Source organism: Schistocerca piceifrons, chromosome 1 (genome assembly GCF_021461385.2).
Source record: "Schistocerca piceifrons isolate TAMUIC-IGC-003096 chromosome 1, iqSchPice1.1, whole genome shotgun sequence".
NCBI lineage: Eukaryota > Metazoa > Arthropoda > Insecta > Orthoptera > Acrididae > Schistocerca > Schistocerca piceifrons.
Window position 1 is genome coordinate 764,520,516 of NC_060138.1, and position 14,825 is coordinate 764,535,340.

The 14,825-nt window shown below is 36.8% G+C and overlaps 1 protein-coding gene across 2 annotated transcripts in view; it reads left to right on the forward strand.

Annotated features, from left to right (window-relative positions):
- The first annotated feature begins 10,167 nt into the window (after window positions 1–10,167).
- The window catches only part of LOC124712266 (ER membrane protein complex subunit 1), a 121,433-nt gene continuing 116,775 nt past the window's right edge, over window positions 10,168–14,825 (forward strand). For both annotated transcript variants that reach the window (XM_047242564.1, XM_047242569.1), the window contains exon 1: window positions 10,168–10,363. In XM_047242564.1, the coding sequence (XP_047098520.1) occupies window positions 10,206–10,363 (158 nt within the window). In that variant the 5' untranslated portion in view covers window positions 10,168–10,205. The remainder of the gene's footprint in view (window positions 10,364–14,825) is intronic.

Consider the following 14,825-nt stretch of genomic DNA (forward strand, 5'->3'; position numbering starts at 1 on the left):
TTCTGCTAACAGCCATTGGATCTCGACCAACGCGAGCAGCAATACAATAAACCGCAATCTCGATAGGCTACAATCCGACCTTATAGAAAGTCGGAAACATGATGGTACGCATTTCTCCTCCTCACACGAGGCATCACAACAACGTTTCACCAGGCAACACTGGTCAACTACTGTTTGTGTATGAGAAATCGGTTGGAAATTTTCCTCATGTCAGCACGTTGCAGGTGTCGCCACCGGGCGCCAACCTTGTGTGAATGCTTTGAAAACCTAATCATTTGCATATCACAGCATCTTCTACCTGTCGGTTAAATTTCGCATCTGTAGCACGTTATCTTCGTGGTGTAGCAATTTTAATGGCCAGTAGTGTATTATGAAAAAACCTGTGTATATATTCACTCTAAACCTGTTGATGACAAACTAAAAAGGTAACACAGAAAAGAACTTTAAGCGCAGACAAAATTAATGATTACTTCATAAGTGTTAGAAAATTTTCTTCAACAGATGAAGTCAAGATAAATCATTAAAAAGCAAAATGACTGCTTGTTTGTTGGAAACATGGAGCTAACGTTAGTTTAGAAACTTTTCAGTGGAAAACCCTAAGGACGTAATAGAGTAGACCTGCAGCTGAGTAACTCTAGAACAGTGGATAACTGTGATTTGTCTAACTTTATTCTGAAAAAGTAGTAAATACAACCATTCAGCCCCTAAGATCTCTTCTAAGTTTGATGTATGTAAAAGGTGTATTTCCAGACAGCTTCAAGTTAACCACCATTTTGCCTCTGTACAAAAATGGAGACAGAAACTTATCTGAAAACGATAGACCTATTGCAATAGTGCCTATGATATCTTAAAATTATTGAACCCTTAGCAAAACAATCAACTGAATGATTTTTTTAAGGTAAAAACATTTTAAGCAAGTCCCAACATGGCTTTGGAAATGGACTGTTACAATTAAGGCAGTTCAAGATGTTGTGTTATGTGCCTTACATTGCTTCAAAAATAGACAAACCCCACCCCCTCTATTGGATTTGTGCAAGCCCTTTAACATTGTTTCTCATAATATCTTAATAAACAAAATAGACCTTCTGGAGTGAAATGCAATGAACTAGCACTTTTGAGACCATACTTATCTCGCAGAAAACAAATGGTGATCATAAGCCGATGCAAAAAATTTGATATTTTGAATGTAAGTTATGGAATTTCACAAAACTCTGAGCTAGGACCTTTCCTGTTTTTTGTACATGTAAATGACTTGCCAAGTCTAGTCCATGCAAAGCAGTGATGTATGCAGATGACACCACCTTCATCACGTCTCATACAGAATAAAAGGTACAGTACAAATGAATTAAATCATGATAAAGAGGCGTTTCAGCAGTCCAGTGACAACAAATTAAAGCTAAATGATGATGAAATAGAACATACACTTTTCTCTCTCAGAAAACTTGAGAATGACAGGCACAGCCTCAAGGAACTGTCATTAACATTGTTAGGCACTTGTCTCGACAGAAAATTATGTTCGAATACTCAGAAAAAGTTCGCAGTAACTTATCTAGAGTAGTGTACTTGATAATAAAATTAAAATCTGTGTCAGTCTAGACCTCCTCCTAGTGGTCTATAATGAATTTTTCCATGTACTCTTGAATTATGGGCTGATACCTTGGGGAAACTCTACTGGAGCTAAGTATGTCATCTTCTGGAAGAAGAAAGTGTTAAAATGTATTTTTGGTCTATGAAACACAACTTCTCGCAAAAAAATTCACTGAATACAAAATACTCACTGTTCCCAGTATGTACATACTCCAAGACTTTGTTTATGCCAAAGAGAGTGCACATGTAAGACTAGGGCTAATATCCCTACTTACGAAACCAGGAACAAAAACCTGGTAAATGCCCAATGGACTAGACCATCCAAGATTAAAAATAATTTTCCATGTATAGGAATGGTGTTTCTGAATAAGATTCCACGAAGTAACTACAATGCAATAAATTTAAAATCGTTATGGAATCATGGAAAAAATAGGGCCTCTATAGTGTGGAGGAATTCATAGGTGGTAGTGTAAATGATTTAATAATTTAATTGTAATGTGAACTAAGTTATGTACATTATAAGTGGTGTACATATGTAAGTTAGCATTCGTCTAAATTAAATATGTAATAATCCAAAAATGGGTCAAATGGCTCTGAGCACTACGCTACTTAACTTCTGAGGTCATCAGTCGTCTAGAAATTAGAACTAATTAAACGTAACTAACCTATGGACATCACACACTTCCATGCCCGAGGCAGGATTCAAAATATGTAATACTATATCTTGTTGTAACAATATATTCCGTGAAGAAAAACTTATAGAAGACGATATTTCATGCAACAGCAACGTTGTCTTCTGACCAATAAAAGGATTTTATTTTATTTGAAAGCTCCTTCAGAGGATTGTTGGCCTAACCTGTGATAGAGAAAGATGGAAGCAGAGGTACAATCATTGCTTTATTTGTGAAAAAGAAAACGGTTCCGCAACTGTGACCCTCCAGGGGATGTTTTTCAAATTTAGACTTTGTAAAATATTATGTTAACGCTTTTCTGGGAATTTTGAAGGTGTACATACAACATCTGTTTCACATAGCTTCAAATGCAGAAAAAGTTATATTGTACCATATTTCAAAATCAGCAATTCTGATTTTTTTCTTGTCAGGAGTACCAGTCCGTACTGCCACAAATCAAACACTGGAAATCCACCAACTGGAAGCCTATTGGAATCAGCCAGATTGAGATAGGGCCAGGTGAGGTGGGCGACTTTGATTGGGGGGGGGGGGGGGGGGAGGTGGGGGAGAGAGAGTGACAGGCAGGTATGAGTGATACGGAAGTAAGTAGAAGGATATGCAATATGCATATTATATGCATATTATATGCAAATTCAGGGCGTCAAAGAAGATGTGGTCGGCCGAGAACCATAGAAAGTCATGGAGGGCCTGCAGAAAAAAGGCTGCATTATATGGAAAGCTCGAGCGTTGTCTTGGATCATAGTAAAACCTTTTATGCATTATTACCAATTTGAACACTATTTTCTGCATCATCACTTGAACTCGATTGACTGTAAATTTCTTTTGCTGTGTAATAGTGGCTTCTTTTTTTTATTTGAGTAACTGTGCATTTCGTCATGTTGCCAAGGGGATAGATTATCCCGAGTTGTATGTTCCGGTAAGCGTTTTCCCACACTGGTACAACACATTTTTCGCGCTATTATGAGATTAGGCATAAGATTAGTTCGAACTATTTCCATATTTTGTTCGGTAATTTCCAAGAATAATTGCCTATGAAGTCGCGGGGTCCAAACGATACTTATCGAACGATGGATCCTAAATCGATCATGCGGCTCTGGAGGCGGGCGTTATGAGTATGTTTACGGTGATCACTACAGTCTATAAAGTCCCTCGTTTCCTCTGGAGTTAGCCAGACGCGCGTATACAAAGCTTTCACTAAGTTAAGTGATTAATATTGAAATAAGGGCTGATTTATTTAATTTGACATTTTAGACTAGTGTATATGCTTCTTCTCTAGGCTATCTATTTCTGACCATATTTAGATTGAAGAGGAAGTATTTCGTAAAAGGCCGGCAGTCGCTGGTTTTGTTTACGTTTTTTTAGGCGTAAATTTCGAGCGAGCGTAGATTTTCGTTTTTCACAAGAGTTATCGCTTCAAAGTCAAATTAATTCGTGTTGGTCATACAGAGTTTAGGCAGTTAAAACTTTCGGAAGTAAGTCTAAAGGTTTGTTTGCATTAGTGTTTATTTACAGGTTAGTAGGCTACAGGTTATGAAACAACTGTGGCCTTGTGCCAGCTTATTCTCTGCTTTTGTGTTAAGTTTGTCTATCAAACCATGTTTGACAAATATGGTGCTTTCCATAGAAATTTGAAAGAGGAGGTGTTCTGTGTGGACTGTAAGCTATGGTTTCATTGGGGTGAATGTAGCGGTGAGGATACGAGGCTAGAAAATGAGGCTCTTCCATGGCAGTGTAGGTTATGTAGAAAGGACAGAAAAATCGCTGAACAGGAGGCAAACATTTGTGCCCTCAAGGCTGAATTAGAAAATGCGAACTTGGAATTATGTAGGTTAAGGGAGGAAAAAGAGACTGGGAACTGGGAAAATGTAGCAAGCAACAGGTGGAAAAGGGAAATTCTTGAAAAAACTCCAGAAATCAATTAGAAAACCAGTTTGGCTTGCTATCTGAAGTGGAGGAAGAGCTTCATCCAGATGTAGTTGAAAGTACATTGAAGTAGAATATTAGCTTAAAGAAAAAAGACAGGTTGGGATCAAACCCGAATAGGAAAAGAAGAATTCTGCTTACAGGCAGCAGTCATGGGAGGGGTGTGGGCCAGCAGCTTCAGGAGAAATTAGGTGCAGGGTACTAGGTCACAAGTTTTGTGAAACCAAGTGCTAGCCTTAGCCAGGTGATAGAAAACTTGGGTCAGTTATGCAGGGACTTTGAGAAGGAAGATAAGGTAATTATAGTTGGGGGAGCAGGGAGCAGCTTGGCTATGAATCCAAGGTACAATATTAGGAGTGACCTGGATAAAATAGGAGCAGAAACTGAGCACACAAATGTGGGGTTTGTGGAGGTTTTTCAGCGCCACAATCAGCTCTGGGTAAACACTGCTGTAAGGCATGTTAACACTGTGCTGATGCTCCAGACACTGGCAAAATCGCACACAAGTGTTGTTCCATAAAATGCTATTGGTAGGTGGGGATTCACTACACATGGCCTGCACCTGAATAGGATGGGGAAAAATAAGTTAGCTTCTCTATTCGCAGAACCTGTATAGTGGGCCAGAGTCACACAAGGGGTGCTCCCCTTGGTTAATGGGTCCACACAGAGAGGTGTTTTAGGTTAAAGCCAAAGTCCAGACAGATGACAATCAAGATAAATAGAACAAAAGATACTTCGAGCCGGGCCTAACAGAACTCTACCATCTAGTGAGCAAGATGTATGAGATGGGTGAAATACCCTCAGACTTCAAGAAGAATGTAATAATTCCAATCCCAAAGAAAGCAAGTGTTGACAGATGTGAAAATTACCGAAGTATCGGTTTAATAAGCCATGGCTCCACAATACTAACATGAATTCTTTAAAGATGAATGGAAAAACTGTTAGAAGCCGGGGAAGATCAGTTTGGATCCATAGACATGTTGGAACACGTGAGGCAATGCTGACCCTACGACTTATCTTACAATATAGATTAAGGAAAGGCAAACCTACGTTTCTAGCATTTGTAGACTTAGAGAAAACTTTTGACAATGTTGACTGGAATACTCTCTTTCAAATTCTGTAGGTGGCAGGGGTAAAATGCAGGGAGCGAAAGGCTATTTACAATTTGTACAGAAACCAGAAGGCAGTTATAAGAGTCGGGGGGCATGAAAGGGAAGCAGTGGTTGGGAAGGGAGTGAGACAGGGCTGTAGCCTATCCCATATGTTATTCAATATGTATATTGAGCAAGCAGTAAAGGAAACAAAAGAAAAATTCGGAGTAGGAATTAAAATCCATGGAGAAGAAATAAAAACTTTGAGGTTCGACGATGACATTGTAATTCTGTCAGAGACAGCAAAGGACTTGGAAGAGCAGTTGAACGGAATGGACAGTGTCTTGAAAGGAGGATATAACATGAACACCAACAAATGCAAAACGAGGATAATGGAATGTAGTCGAATTAAATCAGGTGATGCTGAGGGAATTAGATTAGGAAATGAGATGCTTAAAGTAGTAAAGGAGTTTTGGTATTTGGGGAGCAAAATAACTGATGATGATCGAAGTAGAGAGGATATAAAATGTAGACTGACTATGGCAAGGAAAGCGTTTCTGAAGAAGAGGAATTCGTCAACATCGAGTATAGATTTAAGTGTTAGGAAGCCGTTTCTGAAAGTATTTGTATGGAGTGCAGCCCTGTATGGAAGTGAAAGATGGACAATAAATAGTTTAGACAAGAACAGAATAGAAGCTTTCGAAATGTGGTGCTACAGAAGAATGCTGAAGATTATATGGGCAGATCACATAACTAATGAGGAGGTATTGAATAGAATTGGGAAGAAGAGAAGTTTGCGGCACAATTTGACTAGAAGAAGGGATCAGTTGATAGGACATGTTCTGAGGCATCAAGGGATCACCAGTTTAGTATTAGAGAGCAGTGTGGAGGGTAAAAATCGTAGAAGGAGACCAAGAGATGAATACACAAAGCAGATTCAGAAGGATGTAGGTTGCAGTAGGTACTGGGAGATGAAGAAGCTTGCACAGGATAGAGTACCATGGAGAGCTTCATCAAACCAGTCTCAGGACTGAAGACCACAACAACAACAACAACATGTACAGTAAAGAGGGGTAAAGCTAAGGGCAGTATCAACTTACATCATCAAAATATCAGGGGAATAAAAAATAAAGTAGATGAGCTAATAGTGTGTTTAGATGATCTCAAAAATAAGAATGAGATTGATATACTCTGTCTGTCTGAACACCATGTAACTGTGATCATGGATAGTGTCAGTATAAGTGGGTATAATTTAGCATCTTACACTTGTTGATCTAGAATGGATAAAGGAGGAGTTTCCATTTTCATAAAACAAGGGTATATATGCAAAACTGTAGGAAAAAGCAAATTTTGCGTTGATCAGCACATTGAAGTTTGGGCATGTGAAGCTAGATAGTGTAGTATTGATATTAGCAACAGTGTACAGGACCCCATTAGGAGACTGGGAGCTGTTCATAAAAACGTTTGACTCCATATTATGCTGTATGTCAGACAAAAAGAAGAAGTTATTAATCTGTGATGATTACATTGTAAACTTTCTAAGTAACTCTGATAGGAAAAGGGAACTAGAAGCGTTATTAACAACATATAACTTATAATCAGTGATCAAATTCCGTACACATATAGCTCAAGACAGTATCACGCTAATAGATAATGTATTTGTACAGAAAGATGATGTAAAACAAACACATGCTTTCCCTGTGGTAAATGGATTGTCACACTATGATGCACAACTGATTGACTTACAAAACCTAACAGGGTGTATGGTTTGGAAACCATTAAGTAAAAGTGTGAGGTCGCTCAACCCAGTATCTATAGAGCACTTCAGAAAAAGCTTAAGAAATGTTAATTGGGGAGATGTATATAATGAGCCAAATGCTAATGATAAATGCAACAGATTTCTTGATAAATATATATCCCTTTCTGAACATCGTTTCCCAAAGAAAATTACTAAATGTAACACCACACACTTTTCAAGGAAACCTTGAATTACTACAGGTATTTAAGTGTCTTCAGAAAGAAAAAAAACTGTATGAGACAGCAAGAACGTGTAAAGATCCAGAAGTAGTTTTGCACTATAAAAAAAATAAAAATTACTGTAACATACTGAGAAAAGTTGTAAGAAAGTCAATAAATATGTATGTTAGAGAAGAAATTAGCAACTCTGGCGATAAAATAAAATAAATATGGAATGTTGTTAGAAGGGAGACAGGAAAAGTAACCACTGGAGTAGTTAGTATTACCATTAAAGAGAAAGAGACCATCCCAACCAACAGTACACAAGTAGCTAATGGATTTAATGTGTAGGAGAAAAAAATTGGTGAGAACAGTTCAAAAGAAAAAGCCATTCAGTGTGTGGAAGAGTCTGTTTTTGAAAAAAATTAGTCAGATTAAGGCTCACCTAACAACCTCTTGCGAAATAAGTAAAATTATTAACTCTTCGAAAAATAACTGTTATGTTGTAGTAGATGACATCTCTAGTAAGATATTAAAACAATGTAGAGCAATTACAGGTGATGTTCTGAGTCACACATGTAATGCATCACTGCCGGCAGGAGTGGCCGAGTGGTTCTAGTTGCTACAGACTGGAGCCGCGCGACCGCTACGGTCGCAGGTTCGAATCCTGCCTCGGGCATGGATGTGTATGATGTCCTTAGGTTAGTTAGGTTTAAGTAGTTCTAAGTTCTAGGGGACTGATGACCTCAGCAGTTAAGTCTCATAGTGCTCAGAGCCATCTGTAATGCATCACTAACTCCAGGTATTTTCCAAGACAGGTTAAAATATGCCATTTTCAGGCCTCTCTAGAAAAAGAGGGACACCACAGATGTCAATAATTATCGGCCAGTATCCTTGCTTACAGCATTTTCAAAAATGTACTCTAGAGTGAATAGCCATCTCAGCAGTAATGGGATACTTAGTTAATCACAGTTCGGATTTCAAAAATGCTGTTCCACTGAGACAGGAATACACAATTTCACTGTGCACATAACAGAGTATTTAAATAGCAAAATATCACCAATAGGAATTTTCTGTGACTTGTCCAAAGCATTTGATTGTGTGAACAATGACATTATGTTATAGAAATTAAAGTTCTGTGGTATAAATGAAATAGCATATGAGTGGTTTAAGTCATACCTACAGAACAGGAAGCAAAAAGTTTCCTTATATGGGTCAAGTGATTTAAATAAGTTTGCCACTTCATCTAACGGGGGTGAAATTACATAAGATGTTCCACAGGGTTTAGTCATGGATCCCCTTCTGTTCTTGATATACGTGAACGACCTCCCTTCCTATCTGAAACAGGAAGCTGAACTGACACTGTATGCTGATGATACAAGCATCATTATTAATCCCGTAAAAGAAACTCCAATTGAAAATGATACAAATAAGGTCTTTGGAAAAGTCATTAATTGGTTTTCTGCAAATGAGCTTGCTCTAAACGTTGAAAAAACACAGTACATCCGATTTTCTGCTGCAAAAAGTACAGTTCATTCAATAAATGTAACACATCAACAGAAGTAAGTAGACAGGGTAGAACATACTAAGTTTTGGGTGTACATATACATGAGAAATTTAATTGGAAAATTCATATTTTGGATCTTCTGAAGCGACTGGGTCCAGTAACTTTTGCAATCAGAATAATTGCCAATTTTGAGGATAGAGAAATTAGTAAGCTAACATACTTTGCATACTTTCACTCTCTGATGTCATATGGAAAAATATTTTGGGGTAACTCAACATTTAGACGAAAAGTATTCATTGCTCAAAAGAAAGTGGTTAGTATAATGTGTGGGGGTCAATAGTTGCACATCTTGTAGGCATCGTTTTAAAAGATCCAGAATTCTTAAAACAGCCTCACAGTACATTTACTCACTAATGAAATTTGTTCTCAACAACATGGACCAGTTTAAAAACAAGTAACATTCTTGATTATAATACCAGAAAAAAGAAAGACTTACACTATTCTTTACTTAACCTATCTTTGTCACAGAAAGGGGTAAAATATGCTGCTATAAAAATTTTCGACAAATTCCCAGATGAAATAAAATGTCAGTCATACAGCAGTAACAGCTACAAAAATAAATTGAAATCATGTCTCCTTGACAACTCCTTATATCCCATAGATGAATTCTTGAATAGGACTAACTAAATCTATAAATACAGTATATGCATTTTGTGCCATTTAAGGGAATGGGGTAAATAATAGAAATATTAATCTTTAACACTGTATTATTGTTTCATATGTGCATTTCTTGTGCACCTGACACATTTCACATCATAACTGCTACCGTACCGTGCGTTTGATCAACGGAACACGCAACCAACTAACTAATTAACTAACTACTACATATTTGCGACAAAAAGTCAAATAATTTTCTACGCTGGATAAGCATGGAATTAGATTTTCCCATGTTCGAAGAAACGTCAAGAACACCAGACATCCCACTCACTACCAACATACATCGTCTGGGTTTCCCTTGCAACTCACGAATAATTCGCGGAGGTATGTAATTTAGAGCAACTGAGGGAACGACGAAAAACAGATAAAAATGACGATCACAAATAATTGATCATAACGCCCGTCACCACAGCCGCATGATCGATTTACGAGCGCTCCTTCGATATGTATCATTTGGGCCTCGCGACTTCGATACGCAATCATTCTTGGAAATTATCTTTTGTTCAAATCGTTATATAGCTGCCATGTCTAATATGGTTGCAAACTATGATCGAAGTGCAAATAAAACTACATTCAACAAATACGTCTCTTCCTCGTTATATATTTGATTGTCATCTTATTATCTTTGAATCTTCAACTACATAATGCACATGTTATGTAGTTTAATCTTTGATCTTTACATTATTTACATCTTTGCAGGCCGGGTTGTTGCAGTGTTGTTTGCATGTGTGTATGTATCGTGGGAGAGTGTTAAGTGTGAACATGGTTTTTGGAATGACATCAAGTTATATATGCTCAAGTCCTTGTAAAATTTTGTTCTGCTTGGTTGTGACTGCTGTGTTTGGACCTTCTTCATGTCTTTATGAAGATCAGATTGGAAAGTTCGACTGGTAAATAAATTACATAACCAAACCTGGACAGGTGGATGTATTGTTTGACTCATATTACTCAACATGCATAGTGCTTTTCGGCCGAATTTTCCTCATAGAATATTGCATGAAGCTTATTAAACAAGATGAAGTTCCCGAATATAGAAGAAAAGCTCACAGCACTATTGACAGCTCTGTTTCAGATGACTTCTTCAATAGTAACATTACATTTTAGTTACTAGTAATGTGGAGCTAGGCTAACTCACGAATTTTGCCTTTTGATGTGTTTTATGTGGTAATTGTGTGACGGTTGCGCATATTGAAACATTTCGTATTCTTGTACGCAATTCACTATGTAGGGAATGGGACAAAACACCTTATCATGCCGTTACAGTAGGTTATTTCAGTTGCTCCATTATTACATGTAATGTGGAATCACAGATAGTTTCATATTACCGCTTAATTTGTAGTAAATGGCCATATATTTGGTAACGTACGTGTAAAAACATATACTTAATATTTTAAATCTTCCTTAAGTGTTTGTGTCTCGTACTTTACAAAACATTTGTGTGGTAATGTATACAGTTCCGCTGTATTTTTTAATGTACAATCCATCAACAATGCGCGCAGTCTTTGTCTGCGCATCTCTAGTGTTACCTGTGAACACCATATTTAAGAAACACTATGTTTGTATAGTCATTATGCAAGACAAATTGGCACTTACGCGGTTTAGGGGGTACTTGCGCTGATTACAAGAAAAGTACCTAATTTTGAAGGAAACGCGTATTTCTGAAGATATAATAAGCACATATATGCACGGAATGCCAAAAAAGTACTTATTTTCATATGGATGAAAAAAAATAAAAACTGCCTGCTTCCACCAACTTATTCATGTTGTTCTGCCAATATGCTGCAGACACCTTACTATATTTTTTCACAGGGTCATTCCATCTCAAATCAACTAACAGTCTGAACCTTGATATCTCAGATTTGGATAAGTTCTTTTCTCAGGTAATGTACCCACTAACACCAGTTTAAAGTTGAGATCTCAAAATTTTCTGACCTTTTGTTTTTGAGTTTCTAGGGTTTAAAAATTAAAAAAAACCTCCGTTTTTGATCAATCGATGATTGTTTTAAAATGCTGTAGCTCAAAAACTATACAACCTAGAGAGCTCAAACTTGCACCATTGTTTTCCTCTATAAATTCCTTTCAATTTGATATGTAACATGACTATGCTACCTAAATTTGAAAATTTTAAACTATTCCAGAAAAACAATTTTTGAAATTTCCAAAATACATGCCCTCCGATTTCTTTATAAAAATTGTGTGTTGTCCAGTCTGACTGACTGCATGCATGCAAAATTTCAAGACGGGATCTCAATGGGTTCTTGTATAAAATAATATTTTACTACCGCAATACAGGCTAGTGAGGTGAAAAGCAGACTATTTCTAGGCTACGAATACTAAGGTGGGCCTATGTAATTCTAACAAACTTAAATTATTATGTTAGCCTTTTTATCACGTGAGGCAATACTGACCTTGCGACTTATCTTAGAAGAAAGATTAAGGAAAGGCAAACCTACGTTTCTAGCATTTGTAGACTTTGATAAAGCTTTTGACAGTGTTGACTGGAATACTCTTTCAAATTCTAAAGGTGGCAGGGGTAAAATACAGGGTGCGAAAGGCTATTTACAATTTTTACAGAAACCAGATGGCAGTTATAAGAGTCGAGGGGTGTGAAAGGGAAAAGTGGTTGGGAAAGGAGTGAGACAGGGTTGTAGCCTCTCCCCGGTGTTATTCAATCTGTATATTGAGCAAGCAGTAAAGGAAACAAAAGAAAAATTTGGAGCAGGTATTAAAGTCCAGGGAGAAGAAATAAAAACTTTAAGGTTCGCCGATGACATTGTATTTCTGTCAGAGACAGCAAATGACTTGGATGAGCAGTTGAACGGAATGGACAGTGTCTTGAAAGGATGATATAAGATGAACATCAACAAAAGTAAAACAAGGATAATGGAATGTAGTCGAATTAAGTCGGGTGATGCTGAGGGAATTAGGTTAGGAAATGAGACACTTAAAGTAGTAAAGGAGTTTTGCTATTTGGGGAGCAAAATAACTGATGATTGTCGAAGTAGAGAGGATATAAAATGTAGACTGGCAATGGCAAGGAAAGCGTTTCTGAAGAAGAGAAATTTGTTAACATCGAGTATAGATTTAAGTGTCACGAAGTCGTTTCTGAAAGTATTTGTTTGGAGTATAGCCATGTATGGAAGTGAAACATGGATGATAAATCGTTTGGACAAGAAGAGAATAGAAGCTTTCGAAATGTGGTGCTACAGAAGAATGTTGAAGATTAGGTGGGTAGATCACGTAACTGATGAGAAGGTATTGAATAGGATTGGGGAGAAGAGAAGTTTGTGGCACAACTTGACTAGAAAAAGGGATTGGTTGGTAGGACATGTCCTGAGGCATCAAGGGATCACAAATTTAGCATTTGAGGGCAGCGTGGAGGGTAAAAATCGTAGAGAGAGACCAAGAGATGAATACATTAAGCAGATTCAGAAGGATGTAGGTTCCAGTAAGTACTGGGAGATGAAGGAGCTTGCACAGGATAGATTAGCATGGAGAGCTGCATCAAACCAGTCTCAGGACTGAAGACCACAACAACGACAGCCTTTTTATGCAACATTACCTTCTTATTGTTTGTTAATTCATTAAAAGATATTTTAATGAGAGAATAAAATTTTTTTAAAAATAATAACTTAAGACTCTTACAATTTTGTATGACATTCACTTTTTATTATAAAAAAATGCGAGATTTTCATATAGGGTCAAGGCTCTAGTTTTGGCCACTACCCCACTTATGGCCACCTTGATGTAATGGGGAAGCTACACTGCATCCTTTCATCATATATTATAAATGGGAGGGAAAACTAAAATATCTGCAGTATGTTTTCATATCAGATTGCCTAAAACATAATGCAGTCGCTTTCTATGTATTCCAGAAAAAACTGCTAGAAATCATAAACCAAAACTTGCCTTCTGCACTTAAAAAGATTACTTACTTTTCTGATGGCAGCACTGCACAATATAAAAATAAGAAAAACTTCCTTAATATGTGTTTGCATAAAACTGATTTTGGAGTTGAGGCAGAGTGGCAAGAGTGCATGCGATGGCCTTGGCGGAACTGTTAAGCGGCTAGCTGCTAATGCCAGCTTACAAAAGCCATATGACCAACAAATCTTAACACCCAAATCACTTCATGTATTTGCCATGGAAAACATAATAAACTTTGACTTTGAACATTGCACAACAGAGGACTATGAACTGACCAAAGAATACTTACTTCCTCGGTTCAGTGACTCAAAAGCGATTGTGGGAACACAAAAGTTTCATTCATATAAACCCTGCACAGAGAGTCAAATTACTGTCAAGCTTTATCATTTTAGTCTTGATGAATTGCTTGAATATGTGACAACACTGAACCAAATATCACCCTCACATGTGGAAAATATTACTGATGGTGGCTAGGATGCTATGAAGAAAAATACAATGACATGTACCGAATAAATTTTTTACACCCAAAGGGTCCAGCCCAGACTTTTTACTATCCGCAACCAAGAGATATATTAGATGTCCCAGGAAATACTCTTTTACAAACAGCTATGGGAAGAACCTACACTTTAAGTGCTAAAGAAATGAAATTGTCTTCTCTGGCTTTGGAAAAATATCTTAAAAGATCATAAAAGAAGCACGTTTAAATTATGTTACACCTACCCTCACTAAACACTAAGTTGTATAGATACCATGTGTATTAACTTTGTAAATACTAATTGATATTAGAAATACAGTTCTATCCATGCAGATATCTAAAAGTTAATCTTTTTCCCAAGTGAAATTACTTATATGCCAATTTCTAATATAAGGAACTTGTTGTAAATGATTACAAATAACATTGGAAAACCAAGCAAAAGATAATCTCTGCCATTTACAACTAAGGATGAAGGTGAGTGGCTTTATTCAAAATTTTAACTTCCTTCTGATGCATAGTTAAAATAATCATGAACATGAAATTAAAACAACACTATATCATTTAATGAATTAACAAACAATAAGAGGGTAATGTTGCATAAAAAGGCTAACAAAATAATTTAAGTTTGTTAGAATTACATAGGCCTACCTTAGTATTCGTAGCCTAGAAATAGTCTGCTTTTCACCTCATTAGTGTGTATTGCAGTAGTGAAATATTATTTTATACAAGAACCCATTGAGATCCCATCTTGAAATTTTGCATGCATGTAGTCATCTAGACTGCACAGCACACATAATTTTTATAAAGAAATCTGAGGGTACGTTTTTTTTTTTTTTTTTTTTTTTTTTTTTTTTTTTTTTTTTTTTTTTTTTTACTGTAAAATTTTCAGATTTAGGTAGCATAGTCATGTTACATATCAAACTGAATGGAATTTTTAGAGGAAAACAATG